At 58.8% G+C, this 27,133-nt stretch overlaps 1 protein-coding gene across 3 annotated transcripts; it reads left to right on the top strand.

The window, feature by feature from the left end:
• Positions 1–1,081: 1,081 nt before the first annotated feature.
• On the top strand, positions 1,082–26,672 carry IMPDH1 (inosine monophosphate dehydrogenase 1). 3 transcript variants are annotated; one of them, XM_034430076.3, is made up of 15 exons: positions 1,082–1,360; positions 11,200–11,298; positions 15,137–15,185; positions 15,556–15,657; positions 15,826–15,900; positions 16,160–16,366; positions 16,665–16,752; positions 16,909–17,108; positions 17,743–17,833; positions 18,801–18,896; positions 19,437–19,580; positions 20,065–20,209; positions 20,557–20,700; positions 21,590–21,673; positions 25,955–26,672. In XM_034430076.3, the coding sequence occupies exons 1-15, from the start codon at positions 1,176–1,178 to the stop codon at positions 25,974–25,976; spliced, it is 1,731 nt and encodes a 576-aa protein (XP_034285967.1). In that variant the 5' UTR covers positions 1,082–1,175; the 3' UTR covers positions 25,977–26,672. The 3 variants fall into 3 exon arrangements, with proteins under 3 accessions (XP_034285967.1, XP_087729664.1, XP_087729665.1); XM_087873538.1 differs by lacking the exons at positions 1,082–1,360; positions 11,200–11,298; positions 15,137–15,185; positions 15,556–15,657 and adding an exon at positions 25,042–25,058 and having other exon boundaries at positions 15,714–15,900; positions 19,323–19,580; positions 25,955–26,049; XM_087873539.1 differs by lacking the exons at positions 1,082–1,360; positions 11,200–11,298; positions 15,137–15,185; positions 15,556–15,657 and having other exon boundaries at positions 15,716–15,900; positions 19,323–19,580.
• The last annotated feature ends 461 nt before the right edge of the window (positions 26,673–27,133 follow it).

Raw genomic sequence — 27,133 nt, 5'->3', positions numbered from 1 at the left:
GGGCTCCCCTCCTCCCACTTCCACGGCTATGCTGCCGACGGGAATGCTCGGAGCCACGGACGCCGCCGGGCTGCTAGTAGAGCCCAGCGGCCTCCCAACTGGTCCCTGCGTGCCCGCAAACAGGCAGCGGGATCCAGAGATTTGCTGGGGGGTGGGCAGGAGGGACCTGACGGACGGAGGGGGCGTCCGTGTGTCCGGGCAGCCAGCCGACAGGGGCACCGGCACTTCCCGCTCTCCGCCGGCGAGGCGCTTTCGAGGGGGCGGCCACCGGCCGGCATCGGAGTTCTGCTTAGGGGTTGCCCAGGGTTTGCGGGGGGCGGCCAACGTTATTTCAAGCAACGGGTTAGAGGTTTGCTGGGGAGACAGTCCGTTGCGGAGCGCAAGCAAAGGAAGCGAACACACAGTTCCGCCCTTCTTCCCCGGGCAGCCCTACAAGCGCGGGGAGCCCAGAAGGCCCCCACAAAGGGCCCGGATGCTTGGGGGTGAAACGGGGACCCTGGCGACTCTGCCGGCCTCCTGCTGCCTGACCGGGAGGAAGGAGGCAGGCAGAGCCGGAAAGGCAACGGGCGACCTTGGGGCCCTACCGCGAAACGTGGCAAGAGCCAAGAGAAAGCGAAAGGGCGCGCGGGGGCTGACGCGCCCTGGACATCTGCCGTGGGGAGATTTGCTCGGGCATCGAGGGGGCCTTGAGAGCGCCGCGGTCTTGGCTGGGGTGGAAAGAATCAAACATCCGCGGGACGATGAGAAGAAGAAGAACAGGTCCTACAGCAACATTTTTCCCTGCTTCAAAATCGGGCGGGAGGGGGCTCACTCCCTAGGTGACTCGAGAGCCCTCGGGGTTTCCAGGCAAGGAACAGCCTCCGGTGGGAAACGAGCGCCCGAGCTCAGGGCAGAGAGGATTCGCACTTTGTCCATGCTCAGAGGGCTGGCTATGGTTCGCCCCGTCTGGGGCCGGTCTGGCCGGGTCGCCAGCGGTGCTCTAGCCGGACCGAACTGAGCCGGCAGGCAGCCCTCCTCCCTCCATTGCCGGTCCGGGAGGTGGACCGCGGGGCGGGGCGGGGCTGGGCGCGGGCGTGGAAACCCTCCCGGGCGCTCCCGCCCAGCGCCACGCCTGTCGGAGCTCGTCTCCCGCCGCCGCCGCCTGGGCTGCCCGGAGCCGTCGAGTGGCCGTGGCCATGGACGGGCAGGCGGCGATGGCGCCCTACGATTACAGCCTGATCGTGGGGCCCCTGCAAGAACCGGCCAGCCCCAGAACACCGCGCTTCGACTCCGCCGGCTGTGCGCCGCTCCACACCGGGCACCGGACCGCGGCGCAGCGGTACAACGCCCGGCTCTGCCAGGCCGGCCTGGAACCCGAGAGGTGAGCGCAGCCGAGCAAGGGCGGGCGGCGGACGGGACGGGCCCTCCGGGGCCCCTCCAAGGCACGCGGCTCCCGGAGCGAGGGGCGGTGGGTGCGCGTCGGGTCTCGCGGGGGTTCTGCGCCGCCGCTTCCAACCAGGGAGAGCAAGAGAGGCGCTGGCGGCGCTGAAAGCAGCGGTAGCCTCCCAGCCACCCGGCCCGCGCTTGCCCAGCCAGCCCTGCAGAGAATGGCTCTCCCTGGCAGGCCTGGCATCAACGCCTGGTGACGCCTGGGGGGATGGACGGCCTCTGCCGGAGCGGATCTCTCTCTTGGGCATCCGCTGGGCCGAGGAGCTGCCATCTGGGATCACTTTCTCCTCTACTTAAAATATTCGAACTTCACCAGAGATTGGATCCTGCCTTTAAATCGACATTCTGGATTTAGGAAGCATATTATAATCTTCACTATATTTTCCTTGGATGAATGGATCCTCCCTCTTGGGGAGCAGTCTATCTCTGAAGGCCAGCTGCTGTGAAACCGGGAGTGAGTGGCTGCTGTCTCCCTTCCCCCCTCCAGCCTTTTCTGGGCGGAATCCCTTCTTGGGGAGCAGAGGAGACTCCCCCCTTCCCACTCCTTATATTTTGCAGCTCTTGTTGTGAAGGGGGGCAGAAGTCCTCCCCCCTCCCCAAAGGTTCAGCATTAGGCCAAGCAAAGTGGGGCTACAATCGGGTTTGACCATCCTGCCAAAGGGTGTGCGATGCTGTGTTGTAGCCAAGAGAGCTTTGTTTGGTAAATGGATCCAGGAGAGACTGGCTGCTCTCTGGGTGTCTCTCTCTGCATTTCAGGAGCTTCAGGTAAGAGAGGAGGCAGCCCCCCAAATTACACTCTGTTCCGTCATTGTTGAGTGCAGCTTTTGCTCTCCTGAAGAGCTCCAGCAGCTCCTCACCCAGCTCCCTGCCGCAGATAGTGGCCTTGGCAGAGCTGGTCCTGATATGTGACTGCCAGCCTGGCCCCAAACCGGTGGCCCAGAAATCAGGCAGACTAGTGAGCAAGAGGCAGTGCAGCCCCCATGCCTGGGAAGTGTGTTTGTGTGTAGGTGTGAAAGGACAGGATGAGGAGGGGAGAGGCAGGGCCCTTAGGCCTCCTTTCTGCCTGGGGCACTCAGGGGGAGAGGAGCTGGTGAGCTGCTTCGCTCACTCGTGCCTGGACTGCACCTGGTCTCCTTGGAGGGAAGCACCTGCCTGGGGTGGGGAAGCACAAAGAGAGTCAGAGGAATCACAGGGGCAAAAGGAATCTCTCACCTCAAGCCCCCCCCCCCACTTTCTCAGCTGCATGAAGGTTTGGGGTGCAAAAACCAGGGCTGGGGGTGGTGGTGAAGAATCAAGGCTGGTTCAGGTGAGATGTGAGTCCAGGCAGAAGCAGGACTGGTAGTTTACATCAGGATAGGTTTGTCTTGGCAGGTTACCTGAACTAGCAAAGGTGCTTCGTTAGCTGGCTGTGGGATTAACTGTATTGTGCGAGCCCAGCCACGGTGGGTGCAGGTGTGCTTGAAACTCTGGGTCTGCCCACATTGATGGGCCATCCACATGCAGGGCACCAGACTTGGGAGCCCCCTCCTTGCAGCTCAGTGGACCGGGAGGTCCAGGGCCCACTGGCACCCAAACCACACCGTGGCCGGTGCCCCCTTCCTGTTGTGCAAAGGAGCATGACCTGCCTTGAACCCTTTGGATGGGGCAGGGTCAAAATCCCGGCCATCAGTAAACCTTTGCTGGGGTTGTTTGTGCCAGCGTTTGGGCTAACTTGTCCTTTCAGGCTGGACCGAGAGCCAAGCAAACAAACCAGGTGTATTGTTGTGTTTGTAAACTACCAAGAGTCCAGTGGAGGGGCAGCTGCAGACACGGGGGGGGCAGTCTGGGTCAGCAGGCCTGCAGGAGCCCATTGGGCTCACACTGGGGGGAGGGGAATGTCCTCTTTTTCTGCAGTCCTGTGGAGATTGAATTGGGGGTGAACGGAAAACAGCAAAATTGCCATTATTAAACAAACAGATGTATTTGAACAACGTCTGAAATTTTGCTCCCCTTGAAAATCAGCCTAAGAGCAAGTAGGCAGGATTCTGCTCGGAGGCAAGATGGAGGCCTTGGGAGTTAATCCTGGGACGGGGTCTCCAAGCTTGGCCCCTTTTAAGACTTGTGGACTTCAACAGTTCAACTCCCAGAATTCCCAGTTATGCCAAGTTTGGACAGGCAGCAATCCTTAAATGTCAAAACACTTTGGTTTCAAAGAGCTGGTTTGATGAACATTTTTTAAAAAGATTTGCTATCTTGGAATTCCCACAAGGGGGAGGGAGGTTTCCCCTGGAATTGGCTGCAATTAAAAAAAGGCAAGTTTGGTGACTAGTTAGAAACAAGTTGAGTTCCTTTGGCCTATAGAAATATCAGAAGGGGGGCTCTGATCCACCACCACCCCGCAGTGACAGTTGCTCATGCACCAAGCATAGCTCTGCAAACCCCCGCAAGGTGGATTCTGCCCCCCCCCCCCCCGACAACCAATTGTAGCCCTCCTGTGCTGTTGCATGTGTGAATGTGTCCGTTCTGCAAGGGGAGGGCAGGCATTTGATGCTGCTTTTCACCAAAGGCCCACACCCTCAAGCCACATCAAGTCAAGGCCCAAAGGGCGTGGCCTGCCTGGCTGCCCTGGGGGGGGGGGGGAGCTGTTTGGGCCACAGCTTAGGGCCAGGGTACTTACGGGACCGCCTTCTGCCACCAATAGCCTCCCACCGGCCGGTTCGCTCCCACAGAGAGGGCCTCCTCAGGGTGCCGTCGGCCAGACAATGCCGGCTGACGACCCCCAGGAGGAGAGCCTTCTCTGTGGTGGCACCTACCCTATGGAACAATCTACCCCCAGAGATACGAGTGATCTCCGACCTTCGGATTTTTCGTCGGGCCCTAAAAACTTATTTTTTCCAGTTAGCTGGTCTGTCTTGATTTTAGGGTTAGTTTTAAAATTTTAATATTGATTTTAATTGACAAGTTTTAAATTATGGGCCAATTTTATAAATTATTTTAACTTTATTTTAATTGTGATGTTTGTATCGATGTTTTTATCTTGGCTGTTCACCGCCCTGAGTCCGAAAGGAGAAGGGCGGTATAGAAATTTGAATAATAATAATAATAATAATAATAATAGCACCCAACTCCTCAGATCCATGCAGGAGGCGGGGGGGGGGCGCGCGAGAATAATGGCGCACCTAGTTCAGAGTCAGCCAAGCTGCACGTCCAACATTGAAGAAGGGAGAGCGATGTTTTGGGTCTAAGCCCAGAGGGCAGAGCTGCTGAACCCTGCCCTGGCCCAGGCCGCCCCATTAGTAGGCCCATCTCCCTGGTGGAAAGGGACGGGGGTGTTCCGAGAAGGGCCAGGCCTCTCCTGCCATCTCCAGTCTTGAGATCTGGTGATCTCTGTCAATGGCAGGGCCCCAAGAGAAGCGGATCAGTACCCACTGGGGGGGAGGGGGGCATCACAATATAAGTGTTCAATCCAGCCTTGGTTCAGGACCCCAGGAGGCATTTGAAGCTGCTGGTCCCTGTGATTCACACTGTGAACGTCAGACAACAGCCAGACCCAGAAGCAGATGTGCAAAAACACAACCATTTGCACACGAGGGGTGTTGCAGATGCCTTGACCTGACAATGCCCCCCAATTGCCCGTTTGGGCTCCTGCAGATCTCCACCTCTAGCAGTCCTTGCCCGCTGTCCCTTGCACACGTGGCCTGCCCTGGCCTCACCCCGGGCACCTTCCCACGGGCATTGGCTCTGAGCGGCTGGTGGCCCAGCCCTGCCCTGCAAAGCGGCTTCCTCCAGGGGCTATTTCTGCCTCAGGACAGAGAGTGACGTGCAACCGCTAATCCCTAAAGCCCTAAAGGGACCAGCTCAGCCGCAGGGAAGCCCAGGGCAGGAATCGCAGCTCAGCAGGGGGGGAGGGCACTGGGCCCCATTCTTCTGCCTGCCGAGGGTCCGCAGCTGCCCTTGGGAGGCAGTTGGGGGTCCCACCGCTTAGTTGAAATGTGGCAAACGTTGAGATCTTTGCCATCCAAATTTTACAAGCGTCTGTTGTTCCTCCTCCTGGGCTTTGCCAGCTTTTATTTATTTATTTGTCTTCCTAAGCTGCCCGATGCCATCCGCGGCCAGTCAGGGACAGAGACAGAAGCCTGCCCAATTCCCCCCCCCATTAACCCACAGCCCATCTGCTTGGCTTCAAAGCTGAAGCAGCCCTTTTGCAGGCAGCTCTGGGGCTGAGTCTATGAGTCCCCCCAGTCTCTGGGCCCAGGATGCCCCCCTGAACTCAGTGCCCCCCCCAGAAGGGCGGCCTTGGAGCCACATCACTCTGGAGGGCTACACAGCCACCCGGTGCCTCCCTTCCCTGCAACGATGCTACACAAACAGCAGCAGCCGTGGTTGCTGGGCCCCGAGGCTGTTTTGCTGGCTCTGGGGGGTCCCTGGGGGTGTAATTACCCTAGGCAAGTTGTTCAAGGCAACAGGGTGTGTGTGTGTGTGTGTGTGTGTGTGTAGACATGAACTGCTGCCACCTGCAGGCTTTCAGCTAGTGCCTCCCCATCCCCAGCAGGTCAATCCAGCCAAAGCTTTGGTGGGGAAGGTTCAGGAGGGAGGAGAGTGGCCTGGAGATCACGTAGATCCTTTGGAAGTGGGGGGAGGGTTTGTCCCAGGAAAGGAGGGGCAGCCCCAAAGCTCTCCCCAGGGCTTTCCTGGCTGCTGGAGGAAAGGCAGGGCCTGCAGGGGGCTTTGCTGCCAGTTTTCAGCAGCCTCTCAACTGAAGCCCAGGGCTGCACCCAAGGGAGTGCTGGGGGCAGCAACAGCTTCAGCCCCTCCCTCAATGAAAAACAGGGTATGAAAAAAAGACTGTTCAACCTCAGGTGCTCAAAAGGCAGGTGTTTAAAGTTGCCTCAGGAAGGACTCACCTGGATTTCTTTCCTGAGGGCAGAGGGGGCTTAAAGGCCTCTTCCAAGGGAGGGGGAAATGCCTGAGACACCCCCTCCCCTGCATCATCTTTCAAAGGTGATCCTGAGCGTAGACTTACACTGAATACGGAGTCAATATCTGTGATCCTTTTGACCAGCCACGGCCAGCTAAGACCCTCCATGCCCCCTACCCCCAAAACAGACTCTTCTCCAGTTGGTCACTGCTCAGAGTTGTACTGGGAGAGCTGGACTGAGGTTTTCAGCTACACCAGTAGGGGGCAGCAGACACCCAGAGCCCTGCTAATAGTCCTGAGCAGATCAATGTAGGGCAGAGGAAAGGCTGGGGAATTTTGGGAGTTGAAGTCCACAAGTCTTAAAAGTTGTCAGGTTTGGAGTCCTCTGGTAGGGTAGCCCCAAATCAGGAGGAGCCCCATCTTTTTGGACAGAGCAGCTTTCATCTACTGCAGTGAGGATGCCCAGCAGTTGGTCCATCTTGGACGGTCAGGGCTGCTTAAGTGCCTAGCTCCGATTCCGGCCCCAAACCCACCCCTCTTCCTCTCTTCACAGGCCACAGTGACGCAGAACCTTAGCTGGCAAAGACTGCCTTACAAAAGATTACACAAGTACACATTTGATTAAGGAACCCTTTTAATTCTTCCCTTCCTTCCTTTCTCGTGCCTTCAGTATGAAATTTAGCACAGAGCATACCAACCGCCCTCCTCCAGCAAATCACCAGGAATTCTTAAAAATTGGATTGACGCTTAACTCTGGCGATTCCTGGTGGCTTCCTTGATCCCACTGGCAAAGTAGCTGGCCGCTGCCTTCTTCCGCTCATAGCCCTGAGATTCCTGTGGTGTCCCATCCAAGCACAAAGCCTTCTAATAAATTAAAGCAAATTTGCATCCTTGCAGCCTCTGTGTCCTGCCCTTCCCTCCCTCCTTCCCTCCCTCCCTCCCTCACATTGTCCCCTAGTCCAAGTGCTTCATTGGCACTGCTGTTTTGGAAGTATAAACCTCGTCTTTTTTTCAACACAGACCAAAGATTTATGCTGGTCAGAAGGTGATTCATATTTATTTCTCTTCCAGATATTTAACAATTCTCCCATCATCCAGGTCATGGTTATCCTAAATGTGCTCTTCCCAGAAGGCAACTGGACTTTCTTGGGTTTTTTCCTTGAAACTGTTTCACTTCTCATGCAAGAAGCTTCTTCAGTTCTAAATGTTCTAAATAACTTCAGTTAAAACAGAAGCAGCGTCTTGGATGACAAGTGAAAAATGTTCAAAGAAAAAAACAAAGAAAAAACCAAGTTGCTTTTTGGAAAAGCACCTTTGACATGACAATTGATGTTTCTTTCTGTAGGATACATATGGGATAATCTGACAAATATATGGTATTCGTATGTATGCATGTATACGTACATATATACATGTATACATAGCTACCTACCTACGCAGGAACGAATCGTGTTCCTACTAACGTGAAGGGCTATTTCCCATTCCACGGGTTGATTAAATCTTCACCATCCACCAAAGAGGCATTTGAGGCCTAATCAGGAGATGCACTTAATTTTTTGCCATGCAAGAAACCAAACTTCACGGAAGGGGAATTAGAGTCCCTCCTCAGCTGCTGCTCAATCTGTGACCGGGATTTTTCAGCCCAATTTGCTGCTTTTTTGGGATGCCAAATCACAAGATGAAGCAGCAACCCCAACACACAATGAGGAGGGGGAGGAGGAGATGCCAGCAAATTCCAGCCTTGGGGAGCAAACGTGGGGATCCTTCTGAGTGGGGCATCTTTTGAACAGTCCTGAAGCTATCCCCCATCCCCCCCCCCCATTTTGAAGATCCTCAGAGGCCACCAACTTGACCTCAATGGGATAAAGGAGGCCTCTGGGGGCTTCCAGGCTCTCTTGCTCCGGCTTGGAGCCCAACAGTTGGGATGAGCCACTGCAGAGCAGCCTGTTCTGCCAGGACTCAGCCTGGGGCTCCAAGTAGGGGTGGGCGGCTGGGGGTGGGCACCAGGACAGGCTTTGCCTGGGCACAGCAACTCATCAGGGTTTGTGGGCACCAGAGCTCCCTTGGACCACTTGCTCTGCACTCTCCAAAGCAGAGCAGCTGCCACCCACCCACCCTGGGGGCTTTCGTTCAGCCAACCAAGGGGAACTCCGCATTGTCAAACTCCTGGTGTGTTTAGTAACTGTGTGTGTGTGTGTGTGTGTGTGTCGAAGGGGAGGCACAGCTCCCCACTTGCCAATTCCTGGATTTCCAAATTGCTGCCAGCAGTAGGACTAGGCTTCAGGCCAGCAGAGGAACAGGGTCTCTGAGCATGGTCAGAGTGCCTGGCCTTTTCTTGCTGAGGATTTTAAGGCACCCTCGGAGTACAGCCAAGGTCGCCTGCCAGGTTGGGGGGGGGGGTCAGGTCTGTGGGGTGAACCAGCCCTCTTGCTGTGCTGACCTGCTTCCTCCCCAACCCAACTGGGGCCGAGGAATCTCTCGTGCAGAGGCAGGGGGTTCAAAGCAAGAACCTTGGCCGTGGGGCAGCCATGTGGGCCTCGCCCCTCAGCTGCCTGCCTGCCTGCCTGCCTGCCTGCCTAATACAGTCCTCGGTTGTATAAACAAGAGGCATAGAGTCAAGATCACGTGTGTTAGTACTGCCTTACAAAGCCTTAGTAAAGTCACCCCTGGAATCCTGCGTCCAGTTTTGGTCGCCCCGATATAAAAAAGATGTAGAGTCTCCGGAAAGCCTGCAGAGAAGGGCAACTAAGACGATGAGGGGACTGGAGGCTAAAACACACGAAGAATGGCTGCAGGAATCGTGTTTGGCCAGTCTAGAAAAAAGGAGGACGGGGGGGGGGGGAGGTGACATGTATTCCAGAATTTGAGACAAATACTGGCACAAAGAAGAAGGGACGGGGGGTCCACCTTTTCTCCAAAGTACCTGAGGGCAGGACAAGAAGCAAAGGATGGAAACTAACCAAGGAGAGAAGCAACCTGAAATTAAGGAGTTCTTTACTGACAGTGAGGACAATTAATCAGTGGAACAGATGTTGCCTTCAGAAATTGTGGGGACTCCATCACGGGGTTTTTTTAAGAGATTGGACAGTCACTTGTCTGGAATGGTACAGGGTTTCCTGCTTGACCAGGGGGTTGGACTAGAAGATCTCCAAGGTCCCTTCCAACTCTGTTCTGAATTGAATTGAAAACTTCTGGCTCTTCTTCCTGTCCCATTCAGGTGGGAGCCCAGATCAGGGCTGGGCTGGGCTGGGCTGAAGCTTCTCTGCTGGAGTATCCCTCCAGCCGTCCTTCCTCCCATGCCATGCCAAAGTGGCTCCTTCGGCCAAGGGAGTGGCATGGCATGGGCTCCTGTTTTGCCACGCAGGAGCATGATGAGAAATGTGGCGGGTGCCTTAAAAGCACCTGTTCTTTCAAGCAACTCTGCTGGAACTACAGTTCCCAGGATTCAACAGGGCAGCAATGGCCTGCCCAGCCCAGGATTTGGAAAAGGCCCTTTGCTGCCTGTTGCTGCTCTCTGACACCGGCTAGGCCTGCACCCTGGCGAGCGCTTGCTCCCTTCTGCCCCCCCCCCCGAGTGGCACCCGGCCCCAGCCCCAGCCCAGCCGCTCTTGGCTCCACTGTGCGCTCGGCCTTGGCCTTCAGTCCCCTTTGGGGAAGCAAGGCTTCTTTCCCCCCACCCCACCCCCGCCTTTTTCTTGGCAGATGGAGACCCCCACCCTGTGGCAGCTCAGCCCCCCACTCCAGGCACCTCAGTGCCAGCCTTTGCATTCACTGGCCTCAGCCAGGCCTCCCGGAGGGCGTCTCAGCTGGGGGCAAATTGGAATCACGGGGCTGGAAAGGCGGGCAGGCGTTTAATTGAGCCTCGCTATCATGCCCTGGTCAGGAGATCCGGATGAGCTCGTGGGTGGGCACTGCCCATCAGGAAGAGGGGGGTGAGGTCAGCTGGGGTTTGCACCATGAACCCCGAGGTGGAGCACAGGGGGAGAGGCCAGGCCCTGCCCTCCTCCCCTGATCCTGGGCTGCTGGGGCAAAGCATAACCGCTCGGCCCTGCAACCGGAGGGTGGAATGAGGAGGGGGGTTCCTGGGTTTCCCTTCTGGGTTCACTCAAAGGGGCTGCCCAGAAGAATGGGGAAAAACCTGATCAAGGCCAGTCAAAATCACACCCAAAAGTGCATTTGGCCTGGAAAGGGCTCTTCCTCCCCCCCTTTCCTGGGAAGCCTGCCCCCCTGCAGCCACGGGGGGAGTAGCGGGGAAGGGCCCGCAGGAGGAGCCCCAAGGCCGCCTCCCCAAGGAAAGGGGGCAGCTTCAGGGGAGGGGCCGCCTTCGCCCAGCTGATCGGAGGTCGCCGACCGAGCCCCCAGTTCCGGGCAGGAAGCTGGCCGTAAGCAGAGGCAAGCCCCGGTCACGAGCCCCGCTTCCCGGCCGCCCTTGCACGAAGCCCCCGCGGCCGCCCGGAGCTCGCGCCTCTGCAGCCCCGGGCGGGAGCGGCCCCCTCCTTCCTTCCCCGGGCTCAGGTACGGCCGCGGGGGGGGGGTCGCGGGGGGGGCGGGCGCTGCAAGGGACGCCGGGACTGACGCGCCAGCAGGAACTGAGCCGAGCGATGCGCGCGGGAGGCGGCGGGCAGCGGGGCAGCCTTCGCACGGCCCGTCTTCCGGGGGGCGCCGCGCCCAACCGCAGCCCAGGCGGCCGGGTGGGTGGGGGGCGGGGGGGGCGGGCGGAGCGGGGCCGGGTCCTCCTCCGGGGGCGGCCCGAGCAGCCGCGGGGCCAGCGGCGCATCTCCCGAGCCCGGGGAGCCGCCCAGGCGTGGCTGGGGGGGGTCTCAGGCTGACAGCCCCTCCCTCCCTCCTTCCCTCCCTCCCTCCTCCCTGCGCAGCATGGCCGATTACCTGATCAGCGGCGGCACCGGCTACGTCCCCGAGGATGGGCTGACGGCGCAGCAGCTCTTCGCCGTGGCGGACGGGCTCACCTACAAGTAAGCGGCGCCCGGGGCGCGGGCGGGGGTCGCAGGGGGCGGCCGCCCGGGAGGAAGTGGCGGCGCACGTGGCTCTGCCCGGCTGCCTGACGCTCCGGGACTTGGGGGGGAGGGGGCGCTGGGGGGCGCTGGCCTTGCGCGAGCCGGGCAAGGGGCTCCGGGCGCGCACCCGCCTCTCCCCCTGGCAGGGAGCCCTTTGCTGGAGTGGGCAGAAGCTGCCCCCCTTTGCTCAGCTGATGGTGCCTCCCCCCCCCCCACCTCTCCCAGACCTCTAGCTAAGCCGCGGCTGTCGCCTGTTTCTGGGCCGATCCGTGCAGGCAGGCAGCAGGTCAGGGGGTCTCTGCTGGGCTTGTGCAGAAAGGGTGGTGAGCCATAGGAGAACCTCTGGGCCTGGACCGAATCGGGGTGCCCCTTGAGCCTGCTTGGCAGCGCCCTCCTCCCCAGGGGCTGCTTTTCTGCAGGGGGATGCCGTGGCATGAAGGGGCTCTGGCAGAAACCTTGTTTGGGACGGGCTTTTCTCCAGGGCGTCTTGGAAGGCGCCCGGGGCGTTCATGAGGGATGGGGTGCTGCCTACCCCGAAGGTGCTGCTTACAACTGGGTCCAAATGGCTGCTGGTGCAACTGGCCCCCGCCCCGCTGCATACCTGGGGCTGCCTGAGCCTCCTGCCCCTCGGCTGAGGGGTTTAGTGCCTTTTCAAGGGCCAGTGCTCTGAGAGAAGGTGGGGAACCCCAGAATGGGAAGGGGCTTCACAGCCCGCTAGCAGCCTCTTCATGCCGCGATCTGGCATGCCTGAAGCCAGGGCCGGGCAGGTCTCAGCCTGGCTCGCTTTCCTCTTAAGAGGCCCTGCAGGGGCTCCGCAGGCAACAGGGGTGCCTCCTTTGCAGCAAGGAAGGCTGCTCCGATGGGCCCAGCATTGCGTGCCTCAAGGCGGGTTGGGGGGGCTCCTGCAGGGTCAGCACAAAACTATGGAAGTTGGGAGGAGGAGAGAAGCAAGGCAGGACAAGATGCAGGCTGAGCAGCCTCTTAGCTTTGCAGGTAATTGTGCAAACTTTGTGGGAGGGCCTCTCTTTCTTGGCCCTGGTTTTGGGAAGAGAGAAGGACCGAAGGATTTCTCCAAGGGTGAGATGCGGGGAGTGAGAGCACAAAGGGGTGCAGTGTGGTTCTTTCTAACTGGTGCTGCTGATTGTGCTAAATGCCTGCGGCTCCTTTCAGCCCCCGTTCCCTGGTTGGCCTTCACTCTCCAGCTGTTTGGGGGCCACTGCAAAGGCCGAGTCCCTCCTCTACCCCTGGCTGTGCGGGAGCTTCCTTTCCAGGGCACTTTTTCCCCTGTGAAAACTCGGTTTCTCTTTCAGTTCTGCGCTCTCTTCTCAGCCAAACAAGGTTTATAATAAAGCGGAAATTTGTTTTGTTTCTGACACAGAAAACCAACGGTTAAAATGAGCTCCTTCTGAACCGCAAGAGCGGCTGGGTCCAGGGACCGGAGAAGCTGGGGGGCTCCCTTCCTCAGACACGCCCTGCTCTCTTGCATTCCTGAACCTGGCAGGGGGGGCTGCATAGCCCCTTCCCACTCTGCAGTGGCCCATTTGGGCTCACATTCCATGGCTCAACCTCCTACCTTTCTTCAGGAAAAGCCTTCCAATATCTCTGCCAGCCAGCCTGCTTCCGTGTGAGGCTTGTTTACCTAAGTCCTACCAATAAAGTCCCTCCTTAATTGCAGGGTTAAACAACCGCAGAGTTTAACCTGCTGAGCTACCTGGTTGCTTCTTTTCAACAGTGCATTCTGTTAATATTTAATGACTGAGCATTGCCTGCAATCCTTTACGGGACAGGTGAGGCACTGAGGTTTTGAACAAAACAGGGGTTTTGGAAGCCGGCAGGTGGCCTGCCCAGAGCCGCCTCTTTGAGGGAGCTTTTATTCCCTCACTCACACAAGCCTGGGGGTCCGGCAGTCGTCCTGGCGCATGTGGGAAGAGGGCCTGGGCTGGGTCAGGCTTTGTCCCAAATGAAATTGGCATTTGTTTGCGCTTCGTTTGGGCGCCTGCAGAGCCTTGGGGAACGTGGCACTTAAATGCATTTGGTTCCCATTTCAAGGAGAGGATGTGTCCCCACAGGTCAGCTGCTGTTGCAAAGGCTCTGCTGGAGGTTACGGGTGGGGCCTGTGGGCGGGGTTGAGCCAGGCTGGTCAGACGGGGGGAGGGTGTCTCTGCAGGGATAGGGGAGCAGCCCCTTGGTCCCTGCACCAAGGAAGTGTGCCCGTCACCACCAAGTGCCCAGGGAGAAGGCACGGTGCTTTTCTGCCTTAAAGCTGAACACGAGGTCAAATTGAAAAGGGGGCGATGCTGTGTTTTTGGAATTGGGGAGGGGCTTTGGGAAAGCTTCCCCCCAGGTTTGAAAGCCCGCCTTGGATCAACTTTGTTTTCTAACGGAAACCTTGGCAATTTTGATCTAACAGGATTTACAGTTTGTTTTGCCTTGCTGGCATCATCTCTGGTGTATGAACTCTGTGGGACAAAAGTTGAAAAGTTAAATAAAAGTTCAAAGCCCTTTGGGGGTATCCCCAGTTCAGAGGTGTCGCCGCCTTGAATTCCACCCAGTGGATAGAAACCACCGTGGGAAGCAGAAAAGGAGAAATCACAGCCCAGCTGACGGCAATGGCCTAGTTCAAAGCACAGGCTGCGTGGGATAGATGAGCTGAAACAGCCCCCAGCCCTTTACGGCCTTGTAAACTGCACCGCTGCCACTTGTTTCCTGTTTGTGCTACAGGAGAGCAGCTGAACACACACACACACACACACACACACACACACACACACACACACACACACAACAATGTTGGTGATGTCTCTGATTTGGAAAGACTCTGTGGCTGACCAAGAGCCTTGCAGCCTCCTCCACCTCTGCTGCCCACCAGTTTCCGGCTGGGTTCAGGCCAGGTTCCTTTAGGGTGTTGTGACCTTTGGAGGGCTGGCGGTGGAGGTAGTGTGGCCGTCCTGGCCAGGGGTGAAATGCTCCCGGTGGTAGCGATGGCGGCAGGTGGTTCGGAGAGCCGGTAGCAAAAATCCCTGCGCCACCCACCCACCCACCATGCCCAGCTGAGCCACAGGATCATCAGAGGCTGTTTTTTGTTTTTTTTTTTACTTTTAAAAGCATTTTTTCTACAACCTCTTCCAACGAAAAAATGCTTTTAAAAGTAAAAAAAAAAGCCTCTGATGATCACGCAGCTCAGCTGGGATAGTCAGAAGCTTTTCAAAGCATTTTTTTCTGCAACCTCTTGGCCAAAGAGGTGGTAAAAAAAATGCTTTGAAAAGTGACGATCCCAGCTGAGTTGCCTGATCCGCAGAGGCTTTTCAAAGCATTGGAAAAAATGCTTTGAAAAGTTTTTGGAAAAAAAAGTTGGCCACGTCCACCCAGTCACATTACCCCACCTACCAAGCCACGCCCACAGAACCGGTAGTAACAAATTTTACATTTCACCCCTGGTCCTGGCTCTCTTGGTGGCTCTCAGGACCATCAGCCACAGTGTCCCTCTGGCTGGCTTCAGGGCTTGGAGGCTTCTCCTCGCAGTGGTTCCCTCCCTCCGTGGCTGGTGCCCCTTGGTGGGTCCAAGTAGGGAGAGGCTGGGGCCTGACATGCTCTGGATGGATGGATGGATGGATGAGAGAGGAGGGGTCCAGGGCTGCGTTTCATGGCTGTGGAGCTGCCCGGACTGGCCTTTTACAAGGCAATCAACCTTATCAACCGTTGGGCTCCGTGTGGTGCCAGGCGAGGGCTGGTTTGCCTCCCGCTTCCCATTTGGGCTGCATCGGGCATTGGGTGACCTCTGCTTCTCTCCCCACAGTGACTTCCTCATCCTTCCCGGCTTCATCGACTTCACGGCAGATGAAGTGGTGAGTCTGGCAGAGGGCCTCTGGGGGACCCCATCAAAGGGGGAGGGGGGTCACAGCTGTCCTGTTCAGCTCCCTGGCCTTGAGAGCCCCAGCTTGGCTCCCGGGGCAGAAATGGGCTTTGCTCGCCCATCTGCATCCGGCGGGCCGATTGCTCGCGCTTTATCCCAATGCCAGTGAGGTGGGCTCAGATCGGAAGGGCCCAGGACACGGACACACACAGCTTCAGGTCCTCCTGCATCAGCACAGCTCTGCCTTCTCGGCAAGGCTGAACTGGGGGGGCAGCCTGGCTCCCTCCAGTGGAGAGGATTGTGGGGGGCGGGAGACACGCCTGGCTGGCAGAACTCGGAGCTGTGGCCCTCTTTGCTTGCAGGACCTGACCTCCGCCCTGACCCGGAAGATCACCCTGAAGACCCCCCTTATCTCCTCTCCTATGGACACCGTCACCGAGTCAGATATGGCCATTGCCATGGCGGTGAGCCGAGTCCTCTGGGGCTGGTGGGGCGCCTGCTATGGGTCTGCCCAGGGTTGAGCTCCTCCCGGGGCCCCTTTCCATGGGGATGCCAAAGCAGGGGCCAGAGGGCAGAAGGCAGGGCTGGGGTGGCCTCGGGACTTCAGGGCTCCCGCCTCTCTCCCTCTGCAGCTGATGGGAGGCATTGGGATCATCCACCACAACTGCACCCCAGAGTTCCAGGCCAACGAAGTCCGCAAAGTCAAGGTGAGTGGCACTTGGAGCTGTGGAGTCCGGCCTGAGGGCTGGGCTGGGCTGGCTGTGGGGCTGCAGGACCAGCCCAGGGACGCTGGCGGGAGAGGCCGCTCAGATGCCCTGAGGCTGGCCTTGCGTCAGGAGCCCCCTTCCCAGACTTGCCTGCCAGGCTGCCCCGTGGAGGAAGGGCGGGCATGGGAGCAGATCCGAGAACGCGAGTGGGGAGGGGGCAGCTCTACAGAAAAAGCCTCCCCTCTTCCTCGGGCCACAGAAGTTTGAGCAAGGCTTCATCACCGACCCGGTGGTCCTGAGCCCCAGCCACACCGTGGGGGACGTCTTTGAGGCCAAGATCCGGCATGGCTTCTCGGGCATCCCCATCACTGAGACGGGCAAGATGGAGAGCCAACTGGTGGGGATCGTGACCTCGAGGGACATCGACTTCCTCTCTGAGAAGGACTACAACACCCCTCTCAGTGAGGTGAGGCAGCGACCCGCCTTCCCTCCTCCCCCCAAGGGTTCCCGGGGGTCAGAAGCCCTCTGGCAGTGGGGGGAGGGGGGGGCCTAGCAAGAGCCAGCCCCTCCTCTGGGGCAATCGCCCGGCTGGATTGGTGCCCTTGCTGAGCCCAGTTTAGGAGAGGCTGTTCTCTCCCACTTTGCCCCAAAATGCAAACCAGCCTGGTGGCCTGTTCACCCCGTGCCTAAAGCAGCAGCTGCCCTCCTGCCGCCCCAGGGTCTGAGTGGGCCGGCTGAGCCCCTGCCACCCTTCCCTTCTTCAGGTCATGACCAGGCGCAGTGACCTGGTGGTGGCCCCGGCAGGCGTCACCCTCAAAGAGGCCAACGAGATTCTGCAGCGGAGCAAGAAAGGTAGGAGGGGCCGTGAGATGGGGGAGGGTCTTCCTGTGGCCTGCGGGGGGGGGAGGGAGGGGAGGGAGGGAGGGTCCTGCCTGGCCCAGCCAGCTGCAGGGCGGCTCCCTTCCCAGGCCGTGGCCTGACCGAGCGACTGGCCCTCCTGCCCTGCAGGCAAGCTGCCCATCGTGAATGAGGTGGATGAGCTGGTGGCCATCATTGCCCGCACCGACCTGAAGAAGAACCGGGATTACCCACTGGCCTCCAAGGACTCGCGCAAGCAGCTGCTGTGCGGGGCAGCCATTGGCACCCGGGAGGACGACAAGTACCGGCTGGACCTGTTGGTGCAGGCCGGCGTGGACGTGGTAGTGCTGGTGGGTTCGAAGCTGCCCCCCCCCCCGGGCAATTTGGATGGCAGGCTCTGAATGGTGCCCGTATCCTTTGCTCAGCACCCCCAAATTGTGCCCCAAAACAAGGGAAGCCAAAAGGCCGTTTAGAAGCGAAGCTGGCATCCCTGGCAGCAGTGTCTCCACTGAATCCCCCCTCCCAAAAGCAGCCTCTGAGGGCCTAAGCCCCACCCCCCAGGTGAAAGCTAGCCCTGAGTGCCATCAGGAGCCTCTGGAACGCAGACTGAGCTCTGCTCCCACCTGTGAGGTTTACGGAGGTTCCCTTCCGCTGCTCGGGAAGACGAGTCAAGGGCATGGAAGCCCCTGCTGGAGCACCCCCACCCCCCACCCCCATGGCTTCCTGGATTTTGTCTTTAATTTAAGGCCGGCAGAAGTCTGCAGCCGGGATCCTGGTCTGTTTCTCTGGAGGAGAGGGGATTCCCATCCTGGCCCCCTCAGGGCTACGCTTGGCATGGCACCCGAGGGGCTGCTGCCCCCCTGCCCTTAGGTGTCTTTCCTTTGTGGGTCCGCGTGTGGCCAGGCGACCCTGCTTGCCTTGTGCTTATTTGGGGGGCCTAATGGTCCTTTCCTTTCTTTTCCTCCTCCCCCCTCCCCCCCCCAGGACTCATCTCAGGGAAACTCCGTCTACCAAATCAATATGGTCCACTATATCAAGCACAAATCTCCAGAGCTGCAGGTCGTCGGGGGCAATGGTGAGCGCCTGAGGGGGGCATGGCCTTTGGGGTCTCCCTTTGGCCGCAGCCTCCTCTGCTTCCAGGCTGCTTCCCCAGCTGAAGGGGCCCCGCAGGGTCATAACTATGAAGCAGCTGCCAAGCCTCTGAATCTTGATCACGTGACCATGGGGCTGCTGCAAAGGTCGTAACTGTGAAAAATGGTCATAAGTCAATTTGTCAGTGTCGTAACTTTGAATAGTCACTAAACAAACTGTTGTAAGTCAAGGACTAGCTCTACTTACCTGTCACCCTATCGGTGGATAAACCAACCCTCAGATTTTTAACCAAAGTACCATGAAAAATGTGGGCGGCCTTATCCGTGGGTGGCACATTTTTCACAGCGTGTTTTGGTTAAAACTTCAAGGGTCGGCTGATCCGCCGATGGGCTTATAAACAAGTATATGCGGAGTTATCCTTGGAAGACCCTGGCAGAGTTAAAGTTTCCTCCCAAAACCTCCGTTTGTTTAGAAACTTCCCCATGGGAATTCTCACGGTCAGGGGAAAACAACTTGGTATCAGATTTTTTTCTGTCTGCGACTAAAGGTGGATGGACGGACGGATGGGCAGGTGGATGGAGGTAGACAGAACCCAGAGTGGCCTCCTTTGTGTTGGAGGCCATTGTGTACCTTTGGTGCAAGAAGGACGTGCTTTGATTCCAGCATAGAGAGATCGGCTTTTGTGCGTAGCTGTTTCTGGAAGTGGCTCCTAAGAGCTTCCTGGCTCTTTACAGTCAGTGACTTCGCAGAAATTCCTGAATTTACATTTTCTGGCTTTATTTTGCCAGAGGGAGGCAGGCTGGCTGCAAAGTGGAGTTTGGGGGGGGGGGGGGGGGCATCTGTACCAGAAAGGTGCCTTAGTGTGGACCGAGGGCCTTTGGGGGGGAGGGGTTCTTTGTTGCTCAGGGGTCTTATGGGCCCTTCTGCTTTCTGCCCTACGGGATGCACAGTGGTGACAGCTGCCCAGGCCAAGAACCTGATCGATGCTGGCGTGGATGCCCTGCGCGTGGGCATGGGCTGTGGCTCCATCTGCATCACGCAGGAAGGTGAGTCTGGGGTGGGACCCCCAAGGGTGGGCACTCCCTGCCTCGGAGGAAGCAGCTTCTGAATTCTTCGCGGCATCCTGGAGGTGGCTCCTCTGGGCTTAGCCCCCAAACAGCCCTGGTGACCCTCTGGGGTTGGCCTTTGCCCAGCCAGCAAGCGAAAGAGAGAGGCTGTCCCAAATCCCCCGCCCCCCAGCAAAGGCCAGATAGCCCCTTCCTTGGCCTTTACCTCCATACTGGTCTGCCAGTCAGCAGGGCTGGGCGAGGCTGAGTGAAATGCTCAGCCATTCTTGCCGTTGGCACTGGGCCCTGCGGGTGGAGCCTGGAGGTGCACCAGCTGCAGAGTCCCAGGAGCTGGGAAGGTTGGCGCTCCCATGCCCGGAGACTGCAACGCAATCACCCTTTTTTCCTCCTTGGGTCTCCGCTCAGAGCTGCCTGCGCTTTCCTGGCTGCAGCCCGTGGCTCTCTGGAGCTGCCGGGGGGGCCGAGGGCTGGGCCGGACCCTCGGTGGGCCCTTCCTGCCTATGACTCTCCCTCCCTCAGTGATGGCGTGCGGCCGGCCTCAGGGCACCGCAGTCTACAAAGTGGCAGAGTATGCCCGCCGGTTTGGGGTACCTGTGATTGCGGACGGTGGGATCCAGACGGTGGGCCATGTGGTCAAGGCCCTCTCGCTGGGGGCCTCCACAGGTGAGGGGTAGAAAGACCTGAGCCATCGTGGTCCGCGACAGGGAGATCAGTGCTGCCACAATACATTCATGCACATGCATGTTCTCTCATGTTCTGCAAATGGGCATTGCATGCATACCTGCCACCAGAAAGCGTGACTGTTTTGAATGAACTCCTTGAATTTCAGTTGTTTGAAAATGATCTCTGGATCTTTTTTCCCTTGAGCTCTTGATTAATTGCCTCACTTTGGGCCATGAAGCCCCCCACCCACCCTCCAAATCCTCAGCACAGCTCAGAGGGGGCTTCTCACCGCTTCTTCCTCAGTGTCCCTTGAGGCTGACTTGAGAGAGGGTGGCTGGGCCTGGCCCACAATGCCCCCAGGGAGCCCTGCCGGAGGGAGGCTTTGCCTGACACGGTTTCCCCTCCCCTGCCCCCGCCCCGAAGTGACAGGGCCCCCTTGGCTGCCAACCCCAGCCCTACCTCCGGCCCTCTCTTCTTCCCCCAGTCATGATGGGGTCCTTGTTGGCGGCCACCACAGAGGCCCCTGGTGAGTATTTCTTCTCCGACGGAGTGCGGCTGAAGAAGTATCGGGGAATGGGCTCCCTGGACGCCATGGAGAAGAACCGCAGCAGCCAGAAACGCTACTTCAGGTGGGGGGGGTGGAGGGGCAGGAGGTGGGAAGGGGCCCCCATGGCAACAGAGGCTCTCCGAGGCCAGCTGGGCCTTGAGCAGGAGGGGAGAGGCAGGAAAGCCGGGCACAGCGGGAAAAGGAGGGGCTGCCCCAAAAGAGCCCCTGTGAGGGGAGGGGCCTTTGTCAGGTCTGGCAACTCTTCTGCCAGGGCCTGGGGGCTCCAGGTCAGGCAGGGAGGACCCCTGGCTGGCCAAGAGTGCCACAGTCGAGCTGCCGCCATAGGATGGGCGGCTCAGCCCCACTTCTTTTGGGGGGGAGGGGGCTAGACAGACTGCCCTCCAGCATCTCCCCTGCCGTGCCTTGCAGTGAGGGGGACAAGGTGAAGGTGGCACAGGGCGTTTCCGGCTCCATCCAGGACAAGGGCTCCATCCACAAGTTCGTGCCATACCTGATTGCTGGTATCCAGCACGGCTGCCAGGACATTGGCGCCAGAAGCCTCTCCGTTCTGCGGTGAGTCCATGGGGGGGGGGGAGGCTCCCCTCTGGGACCCCGGGGCTCGGTGGGCCGCTTTGGGCGGCAGATGGGAGGGGAGGAAGGGAAGGCGCGAGGGACCGCAGGGCACCCAGGGAGGCAGAGGGGGAGCCTCCTGCAGCAGGAGGCCCTGGCAGGGGCCCTAGCCCAGCAGAGTCCCCAGTGGAAATGCGAGGAGAACGGAGTGGCCTGAAATCCAGACAGCCTCTCTCAGGCCCAGGGAGATCCCCATGGCGCAGCCTCGGCCTGAGAAGGTTGTGCCAAGGCGGCCACTGCGAGGGAGTTCCCGCTTCTTCCTCCCCAGGCTGTCTCTTAGCACCCCTCCTGTAGCCAGCTTCCTTCCTCCTCACCCCGTTTTGCCCCCCCCCCATCCGTACATACGTTGCCAAAGCTCACTGTCCCCCCCCCCAAGGCCTGGGCTCAGGCCCTCGGCTGGGGCTCCCCCTTAGACTGGGCACCATTGATGCACCCCTCTTTCTCTGTCTCTCTCTTTTTCTCTCTCTCTCTTTTCACTTTCTCAGTCTCTCTCTCTCTCTCTCATTCTCTTTCTCTTCACCCTTTCTCATTCTCTTTCTCTGTCTCTTTTTCTTTCTCTCCTCTCTCTCATTTTTTCTTTCTCTCTCTTTTCTCTTTCTCATTCTCTCTCATTCGCTCTTTCATTCTCTCTCCCTTTCTATTTCGCTCTTTCATTTTCTCCCTCCCTCCCTCCCTCCCTCCCTCCCGGCTGGGAAGGTTGAGCCTCTGCTGCAGCCTCTCTCAGACCCCTCAAATATCCCCCCCACCACCATCTGCACTAGGCCCAGAGCTTCTGGTGGACTTAGGGGAGAAGGAAGGCCCCCTAAGCCCCCTCTCCCTTTGCTCTTGCCAGCTCCATGATGTATTCAGGAGAACTAAAGTTTGAGAAGAGGACAATGTCAGCCCAGATTGAGGGGGGAGTCCATGGCCTCCACTCGTAAGTCTCTCTGCTTCTTTGCTGCCCTGAAACCCCCCCCCGCCCCCCTGCTGTGTGCCCCTTGTCGTCGTCCCCCCCCATGTCCAAACCTAGCAGGTCCGGTGCAATGGGTCGCCCTGCCCTTCCGCTTCCCCGGTCTTTCCCTCCCTCTCCCCCCCCCAGCCCAGTATTTATTTATTTATTTATTTTATTAAATTTGTATACCGCCCTACTCCCGAAGGACTCAGGGCGGTGAACAGCCATAAAATAAAACATATAGATACAAAATTTAAAATAGAGATAAAACTAATTAAATAAATTTGGCTGAACCATTTTAAAACCCCAATAATTTAAAACCAAATTTAAAATTCCATTTAAAAGAAGAAAAGTTTAGGTCAGGCCGGCTTGATGGAATAAGAACGTCTTAAGCGCGCGACGGTAGACTCCAAGGCTGTCCTGTCTCCCACCCAAGACGTTCCACCCAGAACATCTGTTGCCAGTTGGTGCCTCTGGGTGCCTCCTCCCCCACTCACCCCTCGTCTGCCCCTCTCTAGGCCAGGGGTTCGTGAGTGGGCAATGGGAGGACCAGAAGGAAAAGTCCCCTTCGGCTTTTGGATGATGTCCAGGCCTTTGCCAGGCTTGAAGGGGGAATAACGCCCCCCCCCCCCCCCCCCAGAAACCCTTGTCTCCCCCTTGTGTGCTTGAGTGGGGAAGGCCTTCTTGGCTACTCGTCCAGATCCCCACTTTGGGACATATGGGGGGGGGGGCTACCGCTTTCCCTTGCCCGGTGCACTCGGCCCTTCTTCCAAGTGGAGCCTGCAAGGGGGCGCCTTCCTCTCGGTTTGCTGGCCAGGGGAAGGCTGAGCTCCCAGGGTCCATCCTGCCAGCTGAGGGCCGAGCAGCCCCTGTGGGTGTCTGCTGCTTTGCGGTGGTTGTGTGGAACGCACACCCCCCGGCTGCAGAGGGATTGTGGGTCTGCATGAGCAACATTGCTTGGGGGGCGCTTGGCCTGAGCCAAGGAAAGAGAGGTGCCCCCTTCCTCCTTCGGCCTGACTGAGCCTTGCCAGAAGAAAAGACCCAGGGGGAGGGGTCTCTTTCAGAAGATGGAGGGGCAGGTAGGAGGGCACCTGCACACCTGGGACGAGCGAGAAGAAGCCTGCCCTTTTCCCCCTCTTCCTCCTCAGCTGGGCCTTATTTGGGGCACTTCACCTGTCTTTGTACCAGCTGTTTAGGTTCTCCGGTCTTCCCCCGTGTCTGAAGAGATCATTCCAGAAGACAGTTCACCCTCCACTTGGCTGTCCGTCAGCCAATCCTTTTCGGGAACGGCTGGCACTCCCCCCCCCCCCCCCGAGCTCCCAGATTCAGGGCTGTCCAGGGCAGAGCCATCTGGCATTCTTAGGTAGCCCTTCAGGCAGCGCCTTTTGGGGCTCGGGAGCCCCAAGGGCAAAGGTCTGTCCCGGGCAGATTCCCTGCGAGGCCCCAGCGCTTCCCCTGCATGCAGAGCTTCCAGGGAGGGACACCCCCTGAGGGTGGGCTCACCTCACCCCACCCAAGGGAGAAAGAGAGAGAGAGAGAGAGACTGGAGGGGTCACACAGGTCTCTTCTTCAGCCGTGCTCAGAAGGGGGCAGAGGTTGGTGTGGGATCAGACTAAAACGGAAGAATTTGAAAACCGGCACAGGGTATCAAAGTGTGCTGGTTTTGAGCCGTGGTGACGCAGTGGTTAAGAGTGCAGGCTGACTCTGTCCACTGCCAGGAGTTCGATCCTGACCGGCTCAAGGTTGACTCAGCCCTCCGTCCTTCTCAGCTCGGTCAAATGAGGACCTGGATTGCTGTGGGCAAGAGGCTGACTCTGTAAAGTGCTATAAAGCAGAGAGGGCTATAAGGCACCGTGGAGCGGCATAGAAGTTTAAGGGCTGTTGCTATTGCTAACTTCCTGCATTTCATGTTTTGTCCTTACTTTACTTTGGGTGAAGTTTTTCTCCCTAACGGCAGAGTAAAAATCTAGGGAACTTTGCCCCAAGGCCTTTTCTCCATATGGGCACTACATATCCCATACCGTGAAGCACATGGACCCCAAAGCCCATCAGGTCCCAGAAGGAGCTTCTTTTCTGCGGTGGGGGGGGGGGGGAGCTCATCTTGCAGAAGGTCTGCACTGGGCCTTCAGCCTGGCTCCCCCGGGCAGCTCCGGGAAGCGCTGCTTGCTTTGACAGTCTTATTTTGGCAGCCAGTTTGGGGGCCAAAGGTGCCGCCAGGCTCAAGCACTTGATGGTGACCCCAGGCTCAAGCTTGGGGGGTGGCGTTTGGAGGGGGAATTGCTGGAAGCCACCTTCCAGCAACTGGATTAGGCAGGTCCTGGCAGGGCAGAGAAATTGGGGTTTGCAGGGAGGGTTTTGCTGGCCGGGCACGGAGACGGTGCTGGCCCTGGTCCCACCTTCCTCCCCGAGTGGAATTGGGGGTGTCTGAGGGGAAGAGAACCGTTACCATTTGTAAAAGGAACCAGCAGCGTTTCCGGTGGCTTGATGGTCGGCCTTTCTGCTCCCCCTTTCTCTGCTGTCTGTAGGAAGAGACCTCGAGAACCCTAAAACGTTTGCATCCTTTGGGGAGCTGTTTGATTATCCCCTCGGTGCTCGAGCTTGCTGCTTGGCTGACACACACACACACCCACTCCCTAGATCTTTGAGGCCTAGGAAGCCCAAAAGAGCTGTGAGGCAGCCCTGTCTTGGGGGCCACATGTGCAAAGGAGCAGGATACGGGTGGGGGTCTTTTTCCTCTTGATCTGTTCCTTTTAGGGGGGTATGGCAATGGGTAAAAGGGGGGAGCTGAGAGAGAGAGACTGACCAAAGTCCCGTCCCCCCCTTAGACTCAAACCTGGCTCTCCCAGCCCTCATCCCACCCCCAGCCAGTAGCTGACCCTGTTTTGGTGACCACTGGAGGTGAGCAGCTCTGAGGCTGTCCTTCCAGGGGGGGCTTTAGAGACCCTCCAGGTGCATGCCAGAGCCCTGCAGGGAAGCCCCAGGGGCCCCGCCCACCCTTTGAGGCACCCCAGGGGCCGAGCTGGCTTGCACAGGCTTTTCCTTGCTCTGTGCTGGTTGGCTTTGGGTTCTGGCGGAGGGGTGCAGGAAGGGTTGGGGGCTTCCCAAGAGGTCCTTGCTCTGGCCTGGGAAAGAAGGGAGGGGGCTGCAGGTCAGGCTGAGAGACTTCTGCTAGTTGGGCAGTGCTGGGGGCCCCCGTGTGTGGTGTAGGCCTGGCAGCTAGCAAGCAGGTCGGTGGCTGGTGTGGGGACGGCGAGGTGGCGGCGGTGGTGGCCTCAAATGAGGGGAACACGTTGACCTTGTCCCTTTCTCTCTCTCTCCCTCCCCCCGCCCCTCCCCCCACTGCCTTCCTGTAGCTTTACGTTTCTGCCATGTAAGTAACTGACTCTGAGCCACTCTGGCTGTGCTAGACGGGGGACAGCGGCACCTCCCGCCCATCCCCACAGGATGGTGGGTTGGGCGCCTTGCACAGCCCATCTCCTCCCTCGCTTGGCCGGCTGCTCTGGGCCAGCACCCCCACCCCCATGTAGGCGGGGTGCCCACCTTCCCCACAGCCCCGGTCTCTGCCATGAGCCCCTCCTGTGGAGAGGGGAGCCGGGGGATGCCATCTGCAGTGGGGGCTGGTGATGTCAGGCGTGCCAGGATGGCCATATCGGGGGGGGGGGGGGGAGAGATGGAGGGAGAGGAAGAAGCTAAGCGGATGCTGTCTTGCCCAGGCCTGATGCCTCCTCTACCCTGAACCTGCCTGGCCAGGGGTGGGCTCCCTTGGCAGGGGCTAAGCCCAAGCTTGCTCCTTGTGATGCCTGGTGCCCCTTGTGGGCCATGGGGGGGGTGTTGGTATCACTGAGGGATGCGAGGGGCTCCCCTATCCTTTTGGGAGGGCTCATGGCTTCTCTTCTTTCCAAGGGAGTGGCCCCTGGTCTTTCTCTTATGGGCTGAGGGTCCGAGACCCGCAAGAGCCCCTTTTCCTAGCTTCTCATACTGACCCTGCGAGCTGCCTCTGCTATACCTCCCCCCACCCTCCTTTTGCTCCCCGCTTGGTTTGGTGTCTCCCTCTCCTCCCCTAGTTCCCTGGTGAGGGTTGGGGGTCCCAGCAAGCCCCTCTGGAGGAGGGCTAGCAAGGGGGCTTGCTTGGCACCCTGGGGTTTCCCTCGGGGCCAGTTCCACCTCGCCCCCCCCCACCGCCTCTCCCTCCTTTGGGGAGACTGATTTCAGGAGAAAAGCTGCCGGACGGGGGCTGATCCTCCTCTCCCCTCTGCCCCCCTGCAGTTACGAGAAGCGGCTGTACTGAGGACAACTTCCAGAGCAGCGGCCAGTGACCGCTCGGGCCCCCCTGCCAGGGGCCACTGCTGAAGCGCACCCACCTCTTCTCTCGCCCCGGTTTGGCTGTGGCCCAAGACTTGCACTTCGGGCTGCCCTGCTGGCGGCACATCAGGCCTCTCACCTGGCGCTGGGGCCATCACCGACTCCATTGGCTGGGCAGAATTGGGGGTGGGGTGGGGTGGATGCCCCTCTTGGCCTTTCCCCTAGTGCCTGGCCTCCAGCCTGCAGGTCTCCTGGTCTCCCCCTCCTGGGTGCAGCCTCTCGCCAAGCAGCTACAGCTGGACCCGGCCTCCAGGGCCTCGGGGTTGGCCCTTGGGTAGCAGCCAGGGAGGAGTTGCTGCCCTCCCACTGGTGTGGGGAGAAAGGGGGTGGGCCCAGGTGGAAGGAGCTGCAAGGGACCAAATCCAGCTGCAAAGGTATGGGGGCAGCCTCTGTCCAAACCCTTCTGGCCAGCCCCTGGCCCTCTTGTGCTGGCTCTCCAGCTCCCACTGCAGCCGCCTCCGTGCTTCTCTGGGGAAGAGGATCTTGGCTATGGGGGGGGGGGGGCAGCTTTCACTCCACCCCACCTGGGATTCCCTCCCAATGCGGTAATCTTTGCGCATGCCAGGGCCCCACGTTGTGTCCTGTATTATTCGTAAATAAAAGCAGCAGAGTGTCATTTCAATGGCTCTGCTGGTTCTTCCGCTGGAATTGGGCTGGGGGGGGGGAAGAAATGAGGTGGGGGACCAGGAGTTAGAGGCTTTAGCCCCGACTCTTGGCCAGATCTCTCTCTCTCACGCACACACGCACACACACAGGGGGAGCCCCTTGCTGCATTCAGCTGGGCTGCCAGGGATAGGGCCTTTGGGGCCCCCATCCAACCTTCCCCCAGCCCAGCATTTGAGTTGATTCATCCCACCTCTTCCGAATGAAGCCCTTGGTGGAGCGGGGGGGGGGGGGTGTCAGAATCTCCTCAATCCGTTTTGATGGTTCGTGTTTTCCTAGGGCCGCCTCCAGTTCTCCATTGGGATAGGGCAATAGGCGCAGAGGGAATACAGTCAGTCTTTGACTTACAACAATTCATTTAGTGACCAAAGTTACAACAGCACTGAAAAAATGGGAGGAGAAATGCAAGTCCGAGTCATA

This window comes from Pantherophis guttatus, chromosome 7 (assembly GCF_059756535.1).
Source record: "Pantherophis guttatus breed Tessera chromosome 7, ASM5975653v1, whole genome shotgun sequence".
In the NCBI taxonomy this organism is placed as follows: Eukaryota; Metazoa; Chordata; class Lepidosauria; order Squamata; family Colubridae; genus Pantherophis; species Pantherophis guttatus.
This window is presented reverse-complemented; position numbering and strand designations above follow the sequence as displayed.